Raw genomic sequence first — 21,045 nt, 5'->3', positions numbered from 1 at the left:
CCCATTATTCCCCACCTCTATTGACAAAATCAAAGAGTACGTTACCGAAGGCAAAATAAGAATGGGTGAAAAACATTTTCCAAAATAGGTAGGAATATTACAAACTTTAAGAGTCAGAGGGGTAGCCGTGTTTGTCTGGATCTGTAAAAGCGGCAATGAGTCCTGTGGCACCTTACAGACTAACAGATGTATTGGAGCATAAGCTTTCGTGGGTGAATACCCGAAGTGGTACAGGACTCTCTGCAAACTTTAAGAGGACACTCAAGACAACTTTCTCTTATTTGCTGCACATAGTAACACCTGAGATAATTCAAACAAATCTAAAGTTCAAGCTTTCCCCCCCCCAATTTCTGCTCTTCACTCACTTTGGACAGTGAAAAACTAGAATGGCAGTTTTCATGTTGCATCTCTAATCAATTTCACTTGTCACATAGACAACTTGTTGACTAAGGTCACACAAAATTCAGCTCCTTCAGTACCTTGTCAGTCCTTCCCACCAGAAAAATTCCTCACTTACATTTTCCATATTGGATGAAGCATCTGTCAAGTTAGCGTCCAGGGCTGGAAACTCAGGATTGAAAGTCTAAAGGTAAAAAGAGAAAGAACATACTATATAATATATATTTATGGGAAAAAAAGTCACAAGGACACACACATAGCATATGCAGATTCACAAAGGAAGGAGGGAAAAGGAGGCCAGGCAGATTGTGGAGTCCATTCCTCCCCTCTTCAACGGAAGGATAACACCTTTAATAGAGGATGTGTTACGTTCAACAATATATAGGGCCTTCCATCTGAGAATCTAAGAGCACTTCACAAGCTTCAGAAGATGCCTGCGAGATAAATTATGGAGAATACTAAATGTACAGAAAAAGAAACTGAGGCACACAGGCAAAGTGTCTTGTCCAGTATCACAGAGCATGACAGCAAGAACTGAAAAGAATTCTGATCTCCTATGCCTCAGAACTGCACTGTTGCTAGAAGACGTGCCTTATAAACGGATGCTGCTCTTAATCTCAGCCAAAAGAGCCAAAATACTCGTGGTCTTTTTTCCCCCCCTGAGGAGCTGAGCATCCATAGTTCTCACCGATTACAATGGAAGTAGCAAGCGCTCCACTGCACTCAAAATCAGACTGTTAGTTTCTTGCATCTTATGTTCACTGTAGACTCTCATGACTTTCCAGTCAATAGATACAAAAAAACCAGATTGTAACAATGATGCAATGGAAAGTCCCATCACAGTTTAACATTACACATCTGACCTTAAACCCTTCATATAGTGCCTCTAAAGGCAGTGAACACCAACCAAAAAAATATTTAACGCTGCATCATCTCAAATTCCTCAAGAGTTAGGGCAGCAAACACAAATATCTAGAGGGTACACAGACAACCAAGGCATTGCACGAAGGGAGAATGTGCTTGGTTATCAGTCTGTGATGCTGACAGGCAGGGCATGTTATATTTCTTGTTCCATGTAAAACGGGAATGTGTACATGAGGGTAACAAACCATAAGACGGTCTGACAGGAGTCCCTACAGTGACGATTTATAACTTTGTACTATTTCATTCATTACATCTGTATTTATGAAGATCTTCTCCTCTACACATCCCTATGGGATAAAAGCTAACAGGAGGAAAAATAAACGTAACTGTTTCAATTATTACATTTGAGAAATCAAAGTGTGCAAATAAGGAGACACTCACATCACTAAAGGATTCAGAGCCAAAGTTAAATTTCTTCCCAGACAGCATCGCCTGGAGCTCCTCAAGACTGGCATCAATACAATTTAGAAAATCCTGAATCTCTTCCCTAAAAGAAATAAAATGACGATGTAAAGTAAGATGCATCAGAAAAACCAGATATGTGGATTGTACTGCAGGCTGCGAAGAGTCCCAGGGATAATCTAGTGGCCAAGTGATAGCAGGAGAAAAATATGAAATGGACAGGACCCACAGAGGGCCACTGCAAGTACAAGGTAGGTCTCATTTCCATGCCACAGACCCCATTAAACTGCAGTGTTGACATATACAGCACTGTTTACTTGTCAGATAGCCTTCCTCCTCATGCCAATATACCAATACCTATTGCATCAAAAAAGTGGGAAAACAATCTTGGATTCTCCCCCTTTCTACATGTATTTTCCTCTCATTTTTAAATTTCTTCCAAATACTCTCAGGATCCTGCTGTGGTCTGAAATACATGACGTTTCTCTTTATTTTATTCAGGATGAGCAGCTCTTGCCTTTTAAACGGTAGTGCTGAATGCAGCATGGGAAAGCAAGTCTGTACGGTCACTGCTTATGCTGTAACACAAGCAGCCAGATTCTTGCCAAGCTGTACCTGCTTCCTATGGTGGCTGGCAGAACACAGAGCCTGACCTCAAAGGGAAAGGAAATATGAAAAGCATGCCAACTGGCATGTAAGCCAAGAAGGAGACTGACTGCAACTCCTCACTGTACATTGAACTACTTTCCACAATTGAAAGACACATACAGCTAAACAAAACTATACAACTGCAATGCAATACTCCAGGCCTTGAGGTCTCAGTGAGGTGATATCCCACTGGATATTGGAGATTTGCACCCACCACTCCAAAAACTGAATTATTGCAGCTATTTATCCCTAAAGGATAGCACCAGGGTCACTGTGAAAAGGAGTTTGACAAGATTGGTTACTGAAAAAAATGTCTATATGGCTGTCGTCTTATGTAACAGAATAAAGGCGCATTCAACCTAAAGCAAGAGTTAATTAAAAGAGTATGTGCTGCTAGAGGACTGGATGGCAGAGAGAGACCATCACCTCTAAGTCGCTGATCCAAACCTAGTCCATGTCAGTAGTGAACAACAGTCACTAATGGTTTTCCACGTGGCTTATGTGGAGTTAGTCTCAGTCCAGCTTCTACTGGATAGGAGTCCACATTAGATAAAAAGAGAACCCACAAAAACGGCACTATTTGGTCCCCTTATTAGCAATCCCAGCTAAGGCTGAATGGACCATTGAGAATCAACTCTCCACCTGCTCCAGAACTTGGATGTGTAAACCTTCATGGTCGTCACTGAGATACCCGTTCTGTAGGATAAAGCACCTCAGTTTGTGGGGCTGGTCAGCCTAACCTCTTTTCCCAGCAGCATATAAATTCACTGCTGACAGCCTCAAACCCCTGCCAGAGGCAAAGGATTTTTTGGGGTGGTTGGGAGAAGTCCAGCTACATGTTTATTGCTCCCCTCATCTATGCTAACATTCACTTTTAGAATAGGTATTTGCCATGTTATTATATTGACAGATCCAATTAAGTTATAGATTTCTACCCAGAATATACAATGCTCAGTTTCAGGAAATGAAACCTATTTCCACTGGATCCTGCCAAGTAGTATTAAGCATCACCCTCATCTCGGGCTTATTTTGAGAATGCTGGCACAGATGGAGAACAGACAATACCTGCTTTCCATTCGCCACACATGAACAGCTTTCTGTAGGATTCAGCAGAAAAAAAATTTAGAGGCTCCACCTATTTTTTCCTATTAAACCTTGAATAGTTTGTGAAACAATAACTCAAACCACTTATCAATTTGAAGACTGAAGAATTGGAGTGGGTATGTTACAAACTATTGTGTTGAGGAAATTTTTTTTTTTTTTTTTTTTAATTTAACAAGTGACAATACTGCTATCCTGTCTTGCAGAGTTTACTGAACACAGCCTACTGTAGCATTCTCCTTACAGCTATCACATGCTTTTTTTGCCTGGGTTGTTGTCTTAGAATGTTTTGATCCCATGTATCAAAAGGCTGATCCGAATGTGTTGTTTTGGACAGTTACTCCTTTTCCAAGAGGACTCTTTCATGCCAGATTCCATTCAGTCCTGTTCAGTGTGTATGAGGAGCAAGCAGAAGAGATAGAGAGATTGATTTGGGCTGGGATACCATCAGGATACTAGAGAGACAGATCTGTGTCTAATATTCCCATCAGAGCCAGAGGGTTTGGCATTTTTTACTTTCCTAGTGCTTGACCGAGAATGGCATTTGGAGGGGAACAAATTGGCTAAAACTAACTCTAAACAAGATGCAGTATATGATAGAGGGTTGCAGGCAGAGAATAGAAGTGTATGGTTCCTACCATAACTACTTTGCTCAAGGGGTTTGCAGTTGGAGAGTACTTCCATATCACCAATTACTACTAGCAGCAGTGATAAAGACACCTGCTTTCACTTTAAAGTATTCAGGACCATGTCTCTGATCTGGACTTCACTAATGCTGTGCATACCTTTGTGACTTGTAGACTGGATAACTGCAAATGCTCCACAGGGAGCCAGCTTACAATGTCCCTTAGGTTATGTCTACACTACCTGCCAGATCGGTGGGCAGCGATTGATCCAGCGGGGGAGGGGTCGATTTATCACATCTCGTCTAGACGTGATAAGTCGACCCGAGCGCTCTCCTGTTGACTTCTGTACTCCGCTCCTGTGAGAGGCACAGGCAGAGTCGAAGGGGGAGCGGCAGCAGTCGACTCACCGCAGTAAGTCGATCTAAGAACGCTGACTTCAGCTAAGTTATTCACGTAGCTGAAGTTGCGTAACTTAGAGCGATCCCCCTGCCCTCCCAAGTGTAGACCAGGTCTTAGAAACTGCAGCTGCCTGCCTCATAGCACCAGCTGCATGGAACTATTACACAAAATCTTCAACAACTCCACTGGCTTTCCGATTTCTTCTTGGTGCATTTCAAGTTCCTGACTCTGATTTTTAAAGTCCTACCATATACAGCATGACTCCTGACTAGCAGAAAGTCTGCCTCTCTCTCCACAAACTGCCATGGTAGTTGATGACAGCTGGGCCATTTGAGGGGACAATCCTGAGATTTTTTTTAGGATCAGGAGGGCATGCATCCTCTGTGAATGAGTCACAGCTCTGGAATTCACACACCCCCCCCGACCTAGTATAGATTGTGCTGACCTTCAACACAGGGAGCAAGACCCATCTCTTTTCCAAAGCTTCTAAATGAAGAGTGGGGAAATCATGATTAACGGAGGGAAGAGGGAGGTCTAGGCTTTTCAAAGGTATTTGCTGTGTTCCAATATGTACATACGTCTGTAATTAGAAGCATTTTGTAAAAGTAACAATGTAAGGTCACAAAAATACTAGTATATAGGCTAGTCACCAGAATCAAGATATTCTGTACCTCTCCAGAAAAGCATCACTTTGAGTTGTGGAGTTGCTCTCATTCAAGATGGAGTCAATCACTGATGCAGGATCTTCAGGAGCATTAACTTGTGCAGAATGCAGCTCTACGGCATGATTTCCTACTGCACTGGACTTGAAGGGATGGTCAGCAACTTGGACTGGATAGTCTGGTTCTGTAGGACCTAACTCAATGGGCTGTGATGCTTCACAGACAGGCAGATCATGTTCTTGAGTGGTCTGGGGTTCTCTAAGAAATAAGACACATAATGAAAAGTCTCAGGAGAGCTCAGCTACTACAATACTTCATAAAAACATAAGAACATCCATAATGGGTCAGATCAATGGCCCATCTAGCCCAGTATCCTGCCTTCAGATGCTTCAGAGGGAATGAAAAGAACAGGGCAATTAATGAGTGACTGCCATAAACTGAGATTGGACAACAGAGGATCAATCAGAGGTTTAGGGACACCTGGAGCAGGGGGATGCATCCCTCACCATCTTGGCTAACAGCCATTGATGGACCCATCTTCCATAAACTTAATTCAATTCTTTTTTGAACCCAGTTATACTGCTGGCCTTCACAGCATCCCATGGCAACAAGTTCCACAGGTTGGCTGTGTGTTGTATGACAAAGTACTTCCTTTGTTCGTTTTAAACCTGCTGTGTATTCGTTTCATTAGATGACCCCGGTTCTTGTGTTATGTGATGGGGTAAATAACACTTCCTTAGTCACTTCTTCCACACCAATCAAGATTTTATAGACCTCTATCATATTCCCTCTTGTATGTCTCTTTCCTAAGATGACCAGTCCCAGTCTTTTCAACCTCTCCTTGTATGGAAGTTGTTCCATATTCCTAATCCTTTGTTGCCCTTCTTTTTACTTTTTCTAATTCTAATAAACCTCTTTTGAGAAAGTGTGACCAGAACTGCACCCGATATTCAAGGTGTGGGTGTGGATTTTTATAGTGCATTATGATATTTTCTGTCTTATTGCCCATCCCATTCCTAATGGTTCCCAACATTGTTAACTTTTTAGGCTGACAGCACAATGAGCAGACGTTAGAACTACTCACGATGAGTCCAAGATTGTTATCACTCAAGAAAGTAGTTAATTTAGACCCTATCCTTTTATATGTATAGTTAGGACTATATTTTCCAACTTGCACTACTTCGCATCTATCAACATTGAATTTCATCTTCAATTTTCTTGCCCACATACCCAGTTTTAGCAGATCCCTCTGGAACTCTTCACAATCTGCTTTGAACTTAACCATTTTCAGTAATTTTGTATTGTCTGCAAACTTTGCCACCTTACTCTCTACTCCTTTTTCCAGATCATTAATATGTTGAATCGTACTGGTCCCAGTACACATTGTTCGGGGGCAGGGGGAGGTGCCATTATCCATCTCCACTCTGAACACTGACCATTTATTCCTATCCTTTAACCAGTTACTGATCTATTAAAGGACTTTCCCTCTTATCCTATTACTGCTTAGTTTCCTTAAGAGTCTTTAGTGTGGGACCTTGTCAAAAGCTTTCTGAAAGTCCAAGTACACTATATCCACTAGAAGAGCAGCAAAGAGTCCTGTGGCTCCTTATAGACTGACGTATTGGAGCATAAGCTTTAGTGGGTGAATACCCACTTCGTCAGATGCATGTAGTGGAAATTTGTAGAGGCAGGTATAAATATGCAAGCAAGAATCAGGTTAGGGATAATGAGGTTAGTTCAATCAGGGAGGATGAGGCCCTCTTCTAGCAGCTGAGGTGCGAACACCAAGGGAGGAGAAACTGCTTTTGTAGCTGGCTAGCCATTCACAGTCCTTGTAGAATCCTGAGCTGATGGTGTCAAATTTGCAAATGACCTGAAGCTCAGCAGTTTCTCCTTGAAGTCAGGTCCTGAAGTTGTTTTTTGCTGCAGGATGGCTACCTTTAAACCTGCTATTGTGTGTCTAGGGAGATTAAAGTGTTCTCCTACAGGTTTTTGTATATTGCCATTCCTAATATCCAATTTGTGTCCATTTATCTTTTTACGTAGGGACTGTCCAGTTTGGCAAATATACATAGCAGAGGGGCATTGCTGGCACATGATGGCATATATTACATTGGTGGACGTGCAGGTGAATGAACCGGTGATAGTGTGGCTGAGCAGGTTAGGTTCTGTGATGGTGTCGCTGGTGTAGATATGTGGGCAGAGTTGGCATCGAGGTTTGTTGCATGGATTGGTTCCTGAGTTAGAGTTACTGTAGTGCAGTGTGTAGTTGCTGGTGAGAATATTCTTCAGATTGGTGGGCTGTCTGTGGGCAAGGACTGGCCTGCCTCCCAAGGCCTGTGAAAGCGAGGGATCGTTGTCCAGGATGGTTTGTAGATCACTGATGATGCACTGGAGAGGTTTTAGCTGAGGACTGTATGTGATGCCTAGTGAAGTTCTGTTGGCTTCTTTCTTGGGCTTGTCTTGCACTAGATCACCCTTGTCCACATGTTTCTTGACACCCTCAAAGAATTCTAATGGACTGGTGAGGCATGCTTTCGCTTTACAAAAGCCACTTTGGCTCTTCAACGTATTGTGTTCATGCTATGATAATTCTGTTCTTTACTACAGTTTCAATCAATTTGCCTGATACCGAAGTTAGACTTACAGGCCTGCAATTACATGGGTTGCTTCCGGAGTCGTCTTTTTTTTTTTTTTTTTTTTTTTAAATCAGTGTTACATTTGTTACCTTCCATCTGGCACAGTGGCTGATTTGAGTGATAGGTGTAGTTCTACAATTTCATATTTGAGTTCCTTCAGAACTCTTGGTGAATATCATCTGGTCCTTTTGACTTATTACTGTTACATTAAGTCAATTTGTTCAGAAACCTCCTCTACTGACATCTCAATTGAGGACAGTTCCTCAGATCTGTCATCTAAAAAGACTGGCTCAGATGTGGGAATCTCCTTCACATCCTCTGCAGTGAAGACTAACACAAAGAATTAATTTAGCTTTTCTATAAATGGGTAGTCTTCCTTGAGTGCTCCATTAGCACCTCAATTGTCCAGTGGCTCACTGGTTGCTCAGCAGGCTTCCTGCTTCTAAACATACATAAAAAAAATTGCTGTTAGTTTGTGTCTTTTGCTAGTTGTTCAAATTCTTGTTTGGCCTGCCTAATTTTATTTTTACACTTGACTTGCTAGAGTTTATGCTCTATTCTACTTTCCTCAGTAGGAGCTGACTTTTTTTTAAAAAAATTTCTGTTTAGCCAGGGTGGCATTTTTTAGTCCCATTACCGGTAGGGTTTTTTCTTAAATTTGCAGTTAGTTTGAGCCTCTATCATAAGGTGTTCTTTAAAAAAAGAAAAAAAGTTTCTATGCAGCTAGCAGGCATTTCACTCTTATGACTGTTCCCCTTAATTTACATTTAACCAACCATGTTATTTTTGTATAGTTCTGCTTTTGACATGAAATACTACTGTGGTGGGTTTCTTTCATATTTTCCACCCTTTAAAATGTAATTACATTATAGTCATTATTGAGTGGTTCAGCTACTGTGAAACTGATCAATGAAATTAATTGTCCATTTTATTAATAGAACTTCATAAGCAAAGTTTTATGAATGAAACATTCATAAAACCGGTTACCCTAATAACTGGCTAATTGAGTTTCACTTTCAATCCAATTGCTGCTTAAATCGCTGAAACTTACATTGTTTCAACATTGTAACTTCTGCTCACTGTTTGCCACTCCTTATACTTGTCCATATTGTAACTCAAACTCCATTTTAAACTTGCCCCAAACTCCATTTTAAAATGCTCACTCCATTGTGTAAGAGCTTGCTGCAACCTTCATTTTTGCAGAACCCTGCTGTAATCTTATTACTTTAGATGTGCGAATGAGGGATGGATGGATGGAATCAACCTCTAGCCCCAGCCTGTCCTGATGAAATAAAGTGTAAACACCCAACGGCTGAAGATACAGACAACAGCCCTTACAAAGCAAGAAGAGTCTACCCTAAAAAGGAAAAGGACAAAAAGTACAATTGAAGAAACATCAAAGCCAGGTCCTAGGCTGAAAGTTATGTCTGCAATTGACAGGTGATCAATCACACCGAACCCAGAGGCAGAGTGACACAGCAAGACCTATAGACTCTTGATTCAAACTAAAGCCTACAAAAAGGATGGGAGAGATGGAAGACTTTGGAGGGTAACATTCTGCTGCTAACATGGAAGGCCATCGGTGCATGCCCAACAGAGACCCCAGCCCTTCCTTGTGCCTGGCTTTCCTGGCCAGTTAGCTGCCACTAGCTACGAACCCAAGCCACGAACTCAAGCTACATTCAGGACTGGTAACTATATATTTATTTATTGTGTGTGTGTGTGTGTGTGTGTGTGTGTGTACGTACATAGGTATTAGTTATTGGTCATAAATCACATTAATTATAATAAACGTGACATCTTGTCTTGTCCCCTAAAACGATCCTGTGTAGTTTTATCTGTGTAACACTATTAGACCAAATCCTGTTCTCCACTTAAGACTAAATCAAGAATTGCTTCCCCCCTTGCTGGTTCCAGGACTAGCTTCTCCAAGCAGCAGTCATTAATGGTGTCTCCTCAGGATGGGACGCAAAGATAAAATTTCAAGACATGTACCCAGTCAATACAGGGCCAGTCAAAATCCGCATTGTGCTTTCGGCTTTGCAGCCTCACTAATCTTCCTGATTCACAATCACACTTCCTAATCAGCTGGCTGGTAGTATATGCCTACTGTTACACTTATTATGATACAGTTTGAATCGTTCATGATTTTATTATATTTGACTCTACGCTTTCTTTCATATATTGCAACTCCCTCACCAGCACGACCTACTCTGTCATTCCTACATGTTTTATACTCTGCTATACTCATATCCCATTGATCATCATTCCATCAGGTTTCTGTGATGCCTATTATGTCAATATTTTCATTTAACAAGCACTCTATTTCATCCATCACAGTATTTCGATTTCTAGCATTTGTATATAAGCATTTTTAAAGTTTGTCAATATTAAGTTGTCTGCTTCATGTAACATAATAGAATGGGACTCTGCCATTTGACTGTTTCTCTTCTTCAGTTTATATCTGTACGTTATCATCACCTTTAATAAATCCTCCCCTAAGGGAAGTCTCTATCTGAACCAGGTACTCTTCTGCACATGTTGACTTTCCCCAGCCCTTTGTTTTGAAAATTTCTCTACCACCTTTTAAATTGTACATGCCAGCAACCTGGTTTTGTTTTGGTTTAGATGGAACCCATCCATCCTGTATAGGCTCCTACTTTCCCTGAAAAATTCCCCCATTCCTAATAAACCTGAATCCCTCCTCCCAACATCATCATTTCATCCACCTCATTGAGATCCTAAAGTTCTGCCATCTAACTGGCCCTGCATGTGGAACAGGAAGCATTTCAGAGACTGCTACCACAGAGGTCCTGGACTTCCATCTCTTACCTAGCAGCCTAAATCTGGCCTCAAGGACCTCTCCCCTACCTTCCCCAACTATCAATATTTCTACTAATCAAATCACCCACTACTATTACCTGTCTCTTCCTAATAACTGGGGTTCCCTTGCCCAGAGGGGTATCCACAGTGTGAAAGGTTACTGTGACATCACCTGGAAGGGTTCTAATTATGGGATCATTTCCCTCCACTCCAGTTGATGGCCTTCTTCCCTGAGATTTTCATCCTCCTCAACAACACAGAGGCGGTCAGATTTCCCATTAAAAGCTTTAATATCTCAGTTCTCAATGCCTTTTATTTAAGTCTGACAGATGAATTGAGCACTAGAAGGATTTAGTCATTCCAGTCCCTTGTAAAATTAGTGAAAATAACTTTATAAAAGGAGGGGGGAGAATCACTTATAGCTTAGATAATGCACTATAATAGAACATTCTATTTCGAAGAACTGGAGTAGTGTCTGAAGACATGAGCTGAAAAAATCCTCCTCCCTAAAAATGGGAGATCATGCTAGACTTTAACTACAAAGCTTTGAAGGGAGACTGCATTTGGTATTGGTTGCTGACAACTGCGTGGCTTAGGACTTTGTAAGACATGCAGATTGAGAGAAAGAGAAACCATCTGTTTCAAAGACTCCATGCTCTACGTGGTTCCTCATGGAGAAAACCAATTCAGATAAGAATTCAGTATGCAAGGACAACAGATTTTCTTTGGGAACAAAGATCTCTTTTCCCTGGGCTAACAGACACACAAGAAACACTGGCCTTCCTTTTACTTTTGGCATCGTTTCTAAAGACTAAGACTTGCCAAATTTACAAACATTTGTTAGGCGACTACATTGGAGTCTTCAGCCAATACAGTAACTGAGTCCCATCTTCAGATCATGGTGGCCCTGTTTAGGCGGTTTTATATTGTAGAATATTTGGGAGGAACAAGAGTCTGAGGCTGCAGGCTGGAGGTTTTTCCTTCACCCCACTTATTTAACTGTTATGTAGAATCAAGGTAACTGCCCAGACTTGGGCAACAAACTCTAAGGCTTGCTTTGAATATTATCGCACCAGGGCCTCAGCATGTAAGAACTTGAGCATGTGCTTAATTTTAAACAGGTAAATATAGTACCACAGAATTCGACTCAAGGTGTTTACTGTGATTCAAATCAGACCATTTCCATGTTTAAAGAGAAGAACCCACTTAAGTGCTTTGCTGACTTAGTGTCCAAATGACCTTCATGTTTTCTAACAGCTTTTAAAAACAAACCAACCTGTAATGCATTGAATATATTTAAAGATTTGTATAGGCTGTTACATTTTTAGATTCAAGAAGTGCACTTATTTAATACTTGTCATGATAACCTATGTCTGAATACTTTCACATTCTCATTCATACCCATCACTTCTGCTTGTATGCACTAGGGTGAGCAGCTCATCCGTGGCATCATCCACAGTGTTGGTGATATCTTGAATAATGATGCCTGTATCATTTTCACTGTTTGGATCATGTTCAGAAATAGCCACCTGCATGCCACAGGAAACATTATAAAGAAAAGAAATCAGTCTTTAATTCTTGTTGCAATTGGTGTTCCACATTTAGACTTTTTTTCACATCAAACTCTATTTCCATTGTTTTGAGGACATAGCAATAGCTTTAACATTTTCTATATCAGAATCAGAAATGTTTCACCCAAAGTTGAGCAATCTTGCAGCCATAATATCTCAACAGACCACACAATGACAAACATCCATTATCCTAAATGCCCCCTCAAAATTTACCGCATTGCCATGCTCCACAGGTAGGTGAATATACTGCCGGCTGAATTTGGAAGGTGAGGCACCTGAGGCATCTGTTAGAGATCTGAGAAAAAAAAATATATATATATATATTATAGCTGTAACGCATAGTTAAAAGTAGGAACACAAGTCATAGTAATGCCCGATTTCACACACTTACTTATGTAGAATAGCAGCAGCAGTTGCTAAGGGCACCTAGGAAGGGACTAATATTTAAGAGATTCAAAGCCATCAAATAGTTGGTGTAAAATGCATGCTTTCATTACTGTTATCCTCATCTTTCCTATTTTTGTCACACACACACTTGTTTTATTTAATAAGAGGGAAAAAACTCCTGGGGGCAGGCATAATTTTTTCCACATGCTTTGCCCAGCATAAACTGGGTTCTGACACTGCAATACAAATGATAAATAAATAATAATGAGAAGGAATTTGCTCATATTTGCTTTGAAAAGAGTCTGGACCGAAAAACTTGGACAGCAACTCTTAGGACAAGTTCTTCATAGCCCCACAACATAAAAACCACAGAATCACAAAACCACATTTCAATTAGCAGAGCTACAATTTTAACAGTAACAAAAAAAAAAAAAAAAGGCACATGCAAAATTCAGAAGCAGCCTGAGCTGGCAGCACAGTTAGGAAGCCACACGTCCCATCGTTGTTTCTTTTTCACATGCATATAGACAGACATGTGCCACCCGTCTTTCTGTGAGAGAGCAGTGGTGCTATGGTCCAAAAAGTAAAATCTTTCAAAAGTCTCCATTTAGGAAGTTTGATGACTGTTTTAAAAAAAAAAAAAAAAAAAAAAAAAAAAGCTAGGAAAGGAGGAAAAAATAATAAAAGTGTTTAAGAGACCTTTACAAGAGCTCTTTGGCCACCAAATAGTCAAATTAGTTACCTTTTTCTCTTGACTCCCACAATGTAGTTTCCTCTCATCAAACTTAGTATAAATTGAAGGATCTGAGAAAACAGAAAATGTGATCAAATGGATGGATACCAAGAATTGACTCAGTATCAATGTATAGGCTTCGCTACAAAATTATCAGTGGAGAGTAGATGTGTTAGATATAGATACACACTACCAATTGGCGTGACAGTCTTTAGATTAAGAAAAAAAATAAAATAAGAGGGCCTCCAAAATTAAATCATCCCTCGTAGGTGAATTAACAGTTAAAAAAATATACACATCTTTCTTTGAAGCATCGAATATTAACCACCATAGACAGGATACAGACCAGACAGACCATGAAGTTCCTTCAGCAGGACAACTCCTAAATTTTCATGTTTCAAAAAAGTCTTCATTGCCAGAATTCAGCAGTCTCGCTCTCCTTGTCTTCAAGATCCCCCATAGATCTTGTAGCCCACGAAAGCTTATGCTCAAATAAATTTGTTCGTCTTTAAGGTGCCACAAGTACTCTTGTTCCTTTTTCATAGATTTAGCTGTACTCATTCACAATTTCATGATTTTCTATTCTCCACCGAGGTCCCTGCAGTTCCCAAATCCCACATTCTGGCCTGATGTACATTTAAAAGCTTTGATTGCATAGCCATCTATGCCAGTTAGGAGTGTGGGAAAGAACAAACACAAAACCACACATATCACATCTCTAATCGACACAGCTATGCCAGCAAAAGTCTTAAGGTAGATGCTGTCCTCCTACTGGCATAAGCTGAGGGTGTGCTGGTAGAACTATACCAGCAAACCCTTTCTGGCGTAAGCAAAGCCTCTGTTCTCCCCATTTCTACTGTGAACAGCAATATTTTCTCCCGGGTCCTGTATGGGACAGGCCCAGTGCACCTCTATGCACCACACATACTTCAAATCCCTGGTTTATGACCTAAACAATCCACTTTCATTCAGCCTCCTAATTTTCCCCGTGCTCAATCATTTTCCCTGAAACTTTCCCTTAACACTCCTCTTGAAATTCTCTGCCCCACTTCTCGCTGGATGTATAGTAACTGATTGCTTTACCTAGGGTGGATTAATATGGCCTGTCTCTTGCAGAGTTAAGATGGGGGGGGGGGGCGGGTTAATATCTTTTATTGGATCACCTTCTGTTGGTGAGAGAAAAGAGCTAAAGAAGAGCTCTGTGTATGCTCGAAAGCTTGACTCTTGCCAACAGAAGGTGGTCCAATAAAAGATATTACCTCACCCACCTTGTTTCTTGAATATCCTGGGACCAACACAGCTGCTACAACAACGCTCGTATAACAGCATCATCTGTCATTCTACATAAAGAAAGAATGCCACGGAATGTCACTGACAGGCAGGAATAAGGATAGCAGCACTGAAGAGGCTGCAATGGTACCTTAGACAGCAGCTTCTGTTGTTGGCTGTGCTTCTGCCTTAGAACAGCCACTTCTTTCCACAGGGCTTTATTTTCCCTGCAACAGAATAAATCAGGTGGGAAGGATGAACAGAGTTTACTTCCTATGCTCTAGTTGCACAGTTTATACTAGCCTGAGGGACTGAAGACAACATTCCTTCCCTGGGTAACTGTGAATTAGTGACTCAGACCCACCAATCCAGACTCTGGGTTAAACTCGCTCCATCCTCCATCAGGCTGGACCAACCAATTGGTACTGGGGATTTTCACATCCTCTGCTGCTCAGCCACTCATTTTGGTCTGAGATGTCCATCCAAAGCCTCCTGAGGTACCTAATCACATAGTGATGACCAGTTAGAAGAAAGCTATGTGATGCTCAGAGAAGGAGAGGCTCAGTGTAACAAGGACCATCTCGGAGCAACCTGAATGGCTACTTCAAAGAAACAAAAGAATGTTTAGCAGGGGATGAAAATACTTACCAACTTTGGTTGGTGCTGCTTGCTTGTCAGAGGTCAGAACGGGATAACCCAGTGTCCATAGGAATGGATCTGCAGGAACAGAGAGACTAGGACATGCAAATTCAACTTACACCTGACCTTCTCTCACACAACCACAACTGACCCTGTTTTGTATTTAGGAAGACCAAGTAATTTCCTGCTGCAATCATCATCAACTAGAACACAAACACTGGCATGGATTCTGAGACTAGTAATCAAATTGAAATCGCATGAGTGTTAACAGATTCACAGTCCCAGCCTCTGCATACTGGAGTTGCTGAGCCATGTAGGTAAATGAAACACAAAAAATGGAACATGGATTATTCAAAGGAAAGTATAGGACAATAATTAAGCTATATACTTTTGATTAATATGAAACTCCTAAGCTAGGAAATTAAAGTTTGGTTCCATTAATTAGATACAATCAATGTCCAAAATATAAATTCATCTGAAATATAGACATCTACCTCCTCATACTAGCCAGTCTGACATCCATGTTGTTCTGTTGCTCTCTCATTTCCTGGACTTCAGAAAGCACTTTCTGTAAGTCTTCCGAACAGACTCTGAGATCCTCTGCTCTCACTGCAGACACCTAAAATGGAATTGGGTTACAGGTGCTTTATTAAGGTCTATACTTCATGCATTTCATGTCTACAAGAAACAGTATAATTTAATTATTGATTCTGCAGAAGAACAGTGTCTTGATTGCCTCAATGGATTAGATAAGATTGAAAAAAATAAACTCATACTTCAGTGCATGAGAGATCACACCACTGCAGACACAATCTACTACTGATCATTCACACTTGTTTCCTAAAGAAACAATGCTCTACAATCTTTAGATCCTTTTTAGCCTTAAATGTGCACAGAATCAGGAAGCCAAAAGGAGTGTAGCTATCATGGTAGGATGGGTATTTAACACCATGCATCATGCTGAAAGTTTAGCACAGATTCAGTCTTCTCCCCCTCAAAGACTCTTTATATTACTGAGATGAAAATTTGCCAATACTGCTAGAGTACAAACCTGCTGTAACCAGAAAGCTAGAAAAAAAACCCTTCTTATTGCACAAGTGACATTATAGACTCTGAAACCAGCCCATATCAAAACAACAAGGAAGCAAGGTAGAAGTTTACTGGGCTCTAGATAGTTGTATTTAGAGTAGCAACTAGATAATCCAGAATTACCAGGTGTGGACTAGAGACTTAATTCTTTCCCATCTCTATGATTCTATGCTAATAATCAATAATACACTAGAGATTAACATGCATACTTAGTATCCTGATCAAACGGCATTTTGATCCTGCCTGCTTCATCATCAGCACAGCACCAGTTCCCAGAGAACCTCCCAGAGCATGCAGACAGCTAGAAGGTAAATTCAACTGCCAGCCTGTCACTAAAAACCATTAGGCATCCAGCTGGATGAAATGGGATTTACCCCATTTAGTCTGTATTTAAGTGGCTGGGCCATAAGACTGATCACAGACAGAGATCCTATAGGAGAGGGTGCAAAGACTCCTCAAAAGCCTCAGTTAGGAGATACTCTTCACTCCAGCCCGCTTTGCCACTGGAAGCCTGAAACAGAGTTTATAGCAAACACTGCAATTAGGATTCCCTCCCAGCTCATAAAACAGGAAAGGCTGACAGCCATTTTATCCGCTGTAAGAACCATTCACATTTGCCACACAATGAAGACTGTGCTTGCCAGCCTATTCCATGGCTCAATCTGAGTTTTCTTGGCATTAATTAAAACCTTGCGTCTCCAGGCTAGAGGACTCCACCTAACATAATGGTTTTAGGAGACAATGTGAGCCAACTATTCCAATATACTTGCTCTGTAGAACCAGAAAATAGGTTTTGACCCAAAAAAAGCTAACAATTGTAGGATATAGGGAGGGCAGGTGTGTTTGAAGGAAGGGAGGAGATGGTGGCATCAGAACAGCATGTATATTTGGTACACTTGAGCTACATGAACTTGAAGTCACAAGATAGGGCATCGAGCAAAATAAAGTTGTAGCTTCCTAACTAGTCCTCACATCTACATCCTGGTCTTTAACAACTCAGGTAACACAACAGCCAAAAGGATCTTCCACAGAGCTCAATACATGTTTGCACACTGCTGAATGTCCACACTATACTCAGCACAATAATGTTCTGGGTACGCACAGCTTGGTAAGGAGGTTTTGACATCTAATGATCAAATATTGTTTTTAAAAAGCAGCTGTTACAAGACAGACTCAGTGTGTAAGTTTAGTACATGGAAAAGTGCACTAGATTGATGGCCCTGGAGACTGAGGTCATCTGTTTTTCCTCAGGAGAGGTACATAAATGGGGCAAGCGTTCTTTACATTACACCAGGATAACTTGAAGAGGCCATATGTGGAATTCAGTCTATAGTGCAACACCCAATCCTCAGATTATGTGTTGAACAGTGCAGCAGAAAAAAAAAAAGCCATCTGTGCACAAGTGAGACTGCTTTTTTTCGTCATGCAGAATGTGTCAGCTAGGAAGTGGACTAAGATCCAACAGCTTATTCCACATAAACTACCTTTGATAAAAGAATGAATATGTTCAGTGCACTATACCTTTCGTTTGATGTTTTCCAGTAGGTTTGCTTTCCCTTGTTTAAAGAAAGGGTGCTGGAATTCAACAGCTGCACTCTTCGCTGCTGTAATCATACCATTCTCCAAGGCAATCACTTTCCTGAACCCATCTGTTGAGGAAAGATTAGAACACTAATTTCTCTCAGCAGCCAAAAGGAAATTCAAAACATTCAGTTAAACAATGAAAACCAAATCCAAGTAAGATGATAATATCTGTAGCATGCAAGAATAAAGTTAACAAAAGGAGGACCTGAAGAAAGACCAAATAACCTTTTCCCAGCCCTCAGCCACTTGACCGATGCTGAACTTCATGGCCAGAGAATGCACCTGCAGTACTACTGAGTGTAACGACATGGGCTAACAGATTCCATTCCCAGGGAATGAAAGTGGATGTTGTTTGGAAAGCAGGCATGGTATAGGACTGGGAGGAAAGAGTTGAACAGTGATTTCCAAGGAATCATGGAAGTTAGAGAGAGACATGACCTACTAGGATACCTTGGGTAAATACCTGGCCCAACTGAAGTATATGGGAGTTTTACCATTGACTTAAAATGGAGCCATGATTTTACCCATTGTTCATCTCTCGCTCTTACCCTCACAGGCAACTGAATGCATCAGAAACTGCATCTCCATGTACTACCCTCAATTAGCAAAATGATGTAGGGAAGGGAGAGGAGAACAGCCCACACAGGGGGAGTGGAGAGTTCGACTCAGTTTATGTAGGAACACACACACACGTGCCGCTCTCCCCACATCACTCAGCAGGAAAGCAGCATTAAATAGCATGTCTGCTCTAAAAATAGCATGGTGGCATTGTGTTCTACTTCCATCAGTGCCATAAATACTATGAGGAGGATGCAGAGCACACTCTTGAGGGGTAATATGGGTTCTTACTACTCCCAACCTAAGTTTCCAACGTAAACAACAACATTGTCTGGTTACCAGGATACAGCTCTCTGGGTAACAAGTCTGAAAACTGCACTCAAAGCCTGGCTGGGCCCAGCAGGAATATCAAGCCCCATACATCTGTGTTTCTTTGTGGGACAGGGGAGCTTTTACATGTTTAAATCCAGTCTTGCCACAAGATAACTAGTAACTGTTTATTTAATCCTTGGATGCTCAGAGGTCATCCACTTCACCCTAAATGCCAAGAGATTAACAGATCCCCTCATCTCCTACATCCAATATAGAATCTAACAATCAGAAATGTGGACAAGTCTGTGCAAATCTACTCAGCCAAGGACAGAGTTCCTTCTTCACTTCACAACATAATCCAAGGGAATGTTGTGAAATAATTAAATCCCAGTATCATTCTGTCAAGCCACTGCAAATTTGTTTTTTCTGCAAGTCTATATGCTGAACCTACTTTTTAATCCTCCTTTCCCTTCAAAAAAGGATCTGAAATAATGAAATACCTTCCTTTCATTAGTGAAAAGGGAGGATCTCCCAAGTAAAGAGTGCTTTTGTTTGCAGTGATCAGGAACATTCAGCAGCTGACTCCTCCAGTTCACTGACATAGTTCCTAAAGAATTATACCCCAGGGAAGGGTCACAGGTAAGCAGAGCTAAGTGAGTAACTGATTTTTTGGCTCATTGGCCAAATTGGACTGGGGAGGAAGAAACACAATCAACCCCCTCACCCCCTTCCAAAAAACCCCACACAAACAAAAATAGTTTGTTCTTGGGTCAAACATGTTTCATTGGAGGGGGCAGAGGATGGGGGGGAGAGGGGGTAAACCTTTAATGAAATTGAAGCAAAAAATTCTAAATGAAAAAGTTGTTTCGAATTGAGAGAAAAATTAAAAAAAACAAACATTCTGAAAGCTTTGACATAAAACATTTTGATTTTTGTTCTTTCCAATCGAAACAATAGCGAATTCAACATGAACTTGTGGAAATGTTTCTATTGACCCAAATTTGCATTTGCTGTCAAAAATAATTTCATCCAGCTCTTCTGATAAGTCTGGGACTTCCCCATGGTACCCTACTTTTTTTTTTCCTGGGGTTACACATACACAACATATTTTGACTGAAAATTTTAAGTGATAAACATCGGAAGTGTCACTAAAGGGTAGTTTTTCTATGTAGTTTCCATCTCCAGTTGTCCCATGAAGTATTCCAGCTACCAGACAACAACCTGTTTGTTCTGCAGCGTAGAACTGTATTGTATCTTTGGAGTAGAACCTCATTCAGCCTTGGTTGACAAACTGTACAGGGCATACATTTATGTTATAAAAAGAACAACGCACCATACTTTCAAGGAGGGTGTTAAAAAAAAAAAAGCTGTTTATGAATGAGGAACTTAATCCAGTTGATCAATGTGACTAATGCTGTTTCAAAATAACCATGCAACACGGACTAGAACATTTTGTCTTCCAAAAGACAAATCCATGTGTGTACATATGGCCTTTCTTCCTTTCAAATATTTATAAGTTTAGTACTCACAAAAATGCAGTATTAATAGCACTCAACCCCCAGTCAACTCCATTCCTTTGTTTAAAAATATTCCATATTTTGTGGTAGCAAACTTAGCAGCATTGACACACAAGAACAGCCATTACTTACACATATTGAGCTGACGTATGAAGCTGCAAATATTGTTGTGTTTGAAGTATTTGGGAAGTAGCTCTTTAGCAAACTTCTGCTCATTCAGAATGCAAAAGCTCTGGCCATCCTAGAAGCAAAGTAAGAGTACAAAACTAAAGCACAATACATTTCCAAACTGCTTACATGCAAATACCTTCTAGGCTGGTAACTACCTGAAATGGCTTCTTTAAGGAGCAAGTAAAATAAATTCAGATAGATTTTTAAGTTGATAGGGTCCCTTTGAGTTCCAGTACTACAAAGGAAAAGTTTAAAGCCAAAAGATATCTACAGCAGCATTTCTATTGACAATGGGGTGCTGTAAACTCTTTTCAATTAAATGTTGAGACTAAACCATTTAAAAGCATGCCTCCTGAATAAGCTGTGATAAATATGGCACAGTCTTTCTAAAAGCAAGTCTCAGCTCCTCCAACAAAATATAAGCATCACTTGTGTGTGTTGGAATTCAGTCACGAGAGGGCTCTCCCACTTGCCCCAAAGCCAAGCCTTCTTTCTGACTTCCTTCTTCTGAGGAGGTTTCTCTGCACTCCATTGCTTTGCTCACAATTGTCATCACATATAAATACACAAATAATCTCAAAAGAGATACTGG

General features: G+C 40.7%; 1 protein-coding gene across 4 annotated transcripts in view; it reads right to left on the bottom strand.

Moving 5' to 3' along the window:
- LOC119860977 (heat shock factor protein 3-like) overlaps positions 1-21,045 on the bottom strand; it is a 50,536-nt gene that overhangs the window by 27,220 nt on the left and 2,271 nt on the right. For all 4 annotated transcript variants that reach the window (XM_038415246.2, XM_038415247.2, XM_038415248.2 and 1 more), the window contains exons 2-11: positions 20,415-20,523; positions 17,833-17,960; positions 15,717-15,841; positions 14,735-14,810; positions 13,324-13,385; positions 12,408-12,489; positions 12,025-12,152; positions 5,171-5,419; positions 1,705-1,810; positions 518-583 (exon numbers count right to left, since the gene is read on the bottom strand). In XM_038415246.2, coding sequence (XP_038271174.2) covers positions 518-583; positions 1,705-1,810; positions 5,171-5,419; positions 12,025-12,152; positions 12,408-12,489; positions 13,324-13,385; positions 14,735-14,810; positions 15,717-15,841; positions 17,833-17,960; positions 20,415-20,523 — 1,131 coding nt within the window. The remainder of the gene's footprint in view (positions 1-517; positions 584-1,704; positions 1,811-5,170; positions 5,420-12,024; positions 12,153-12,407; positions 12,490-13,323; positions 13,386-14,734; positions 14,811-15,716; positions 15,842-17,832; positions 17,961-20,414; positions 20,524-21,045) is intronic.

Source organism: Dermochelys coriacea, chromosome 9 (genome assembly GCF_009764565.3).
Source record: "Dermochelys coriacea isolate rDerCor1 chromosome 9, rDerCor1.pri.v4, whole genome shotgun sequence".
NCBI classification, from domain to species: domain Eukaryota; kingdom Metazoa; phylum Chordata; order Testudines; family Dermochelyidae; genus Dermochelys; species Dermochelys coriacea.
Note: the sequence above shows the minus strand (reverse complement) of the source record. Positions and strands in the feature narration are given on the sequence as shown.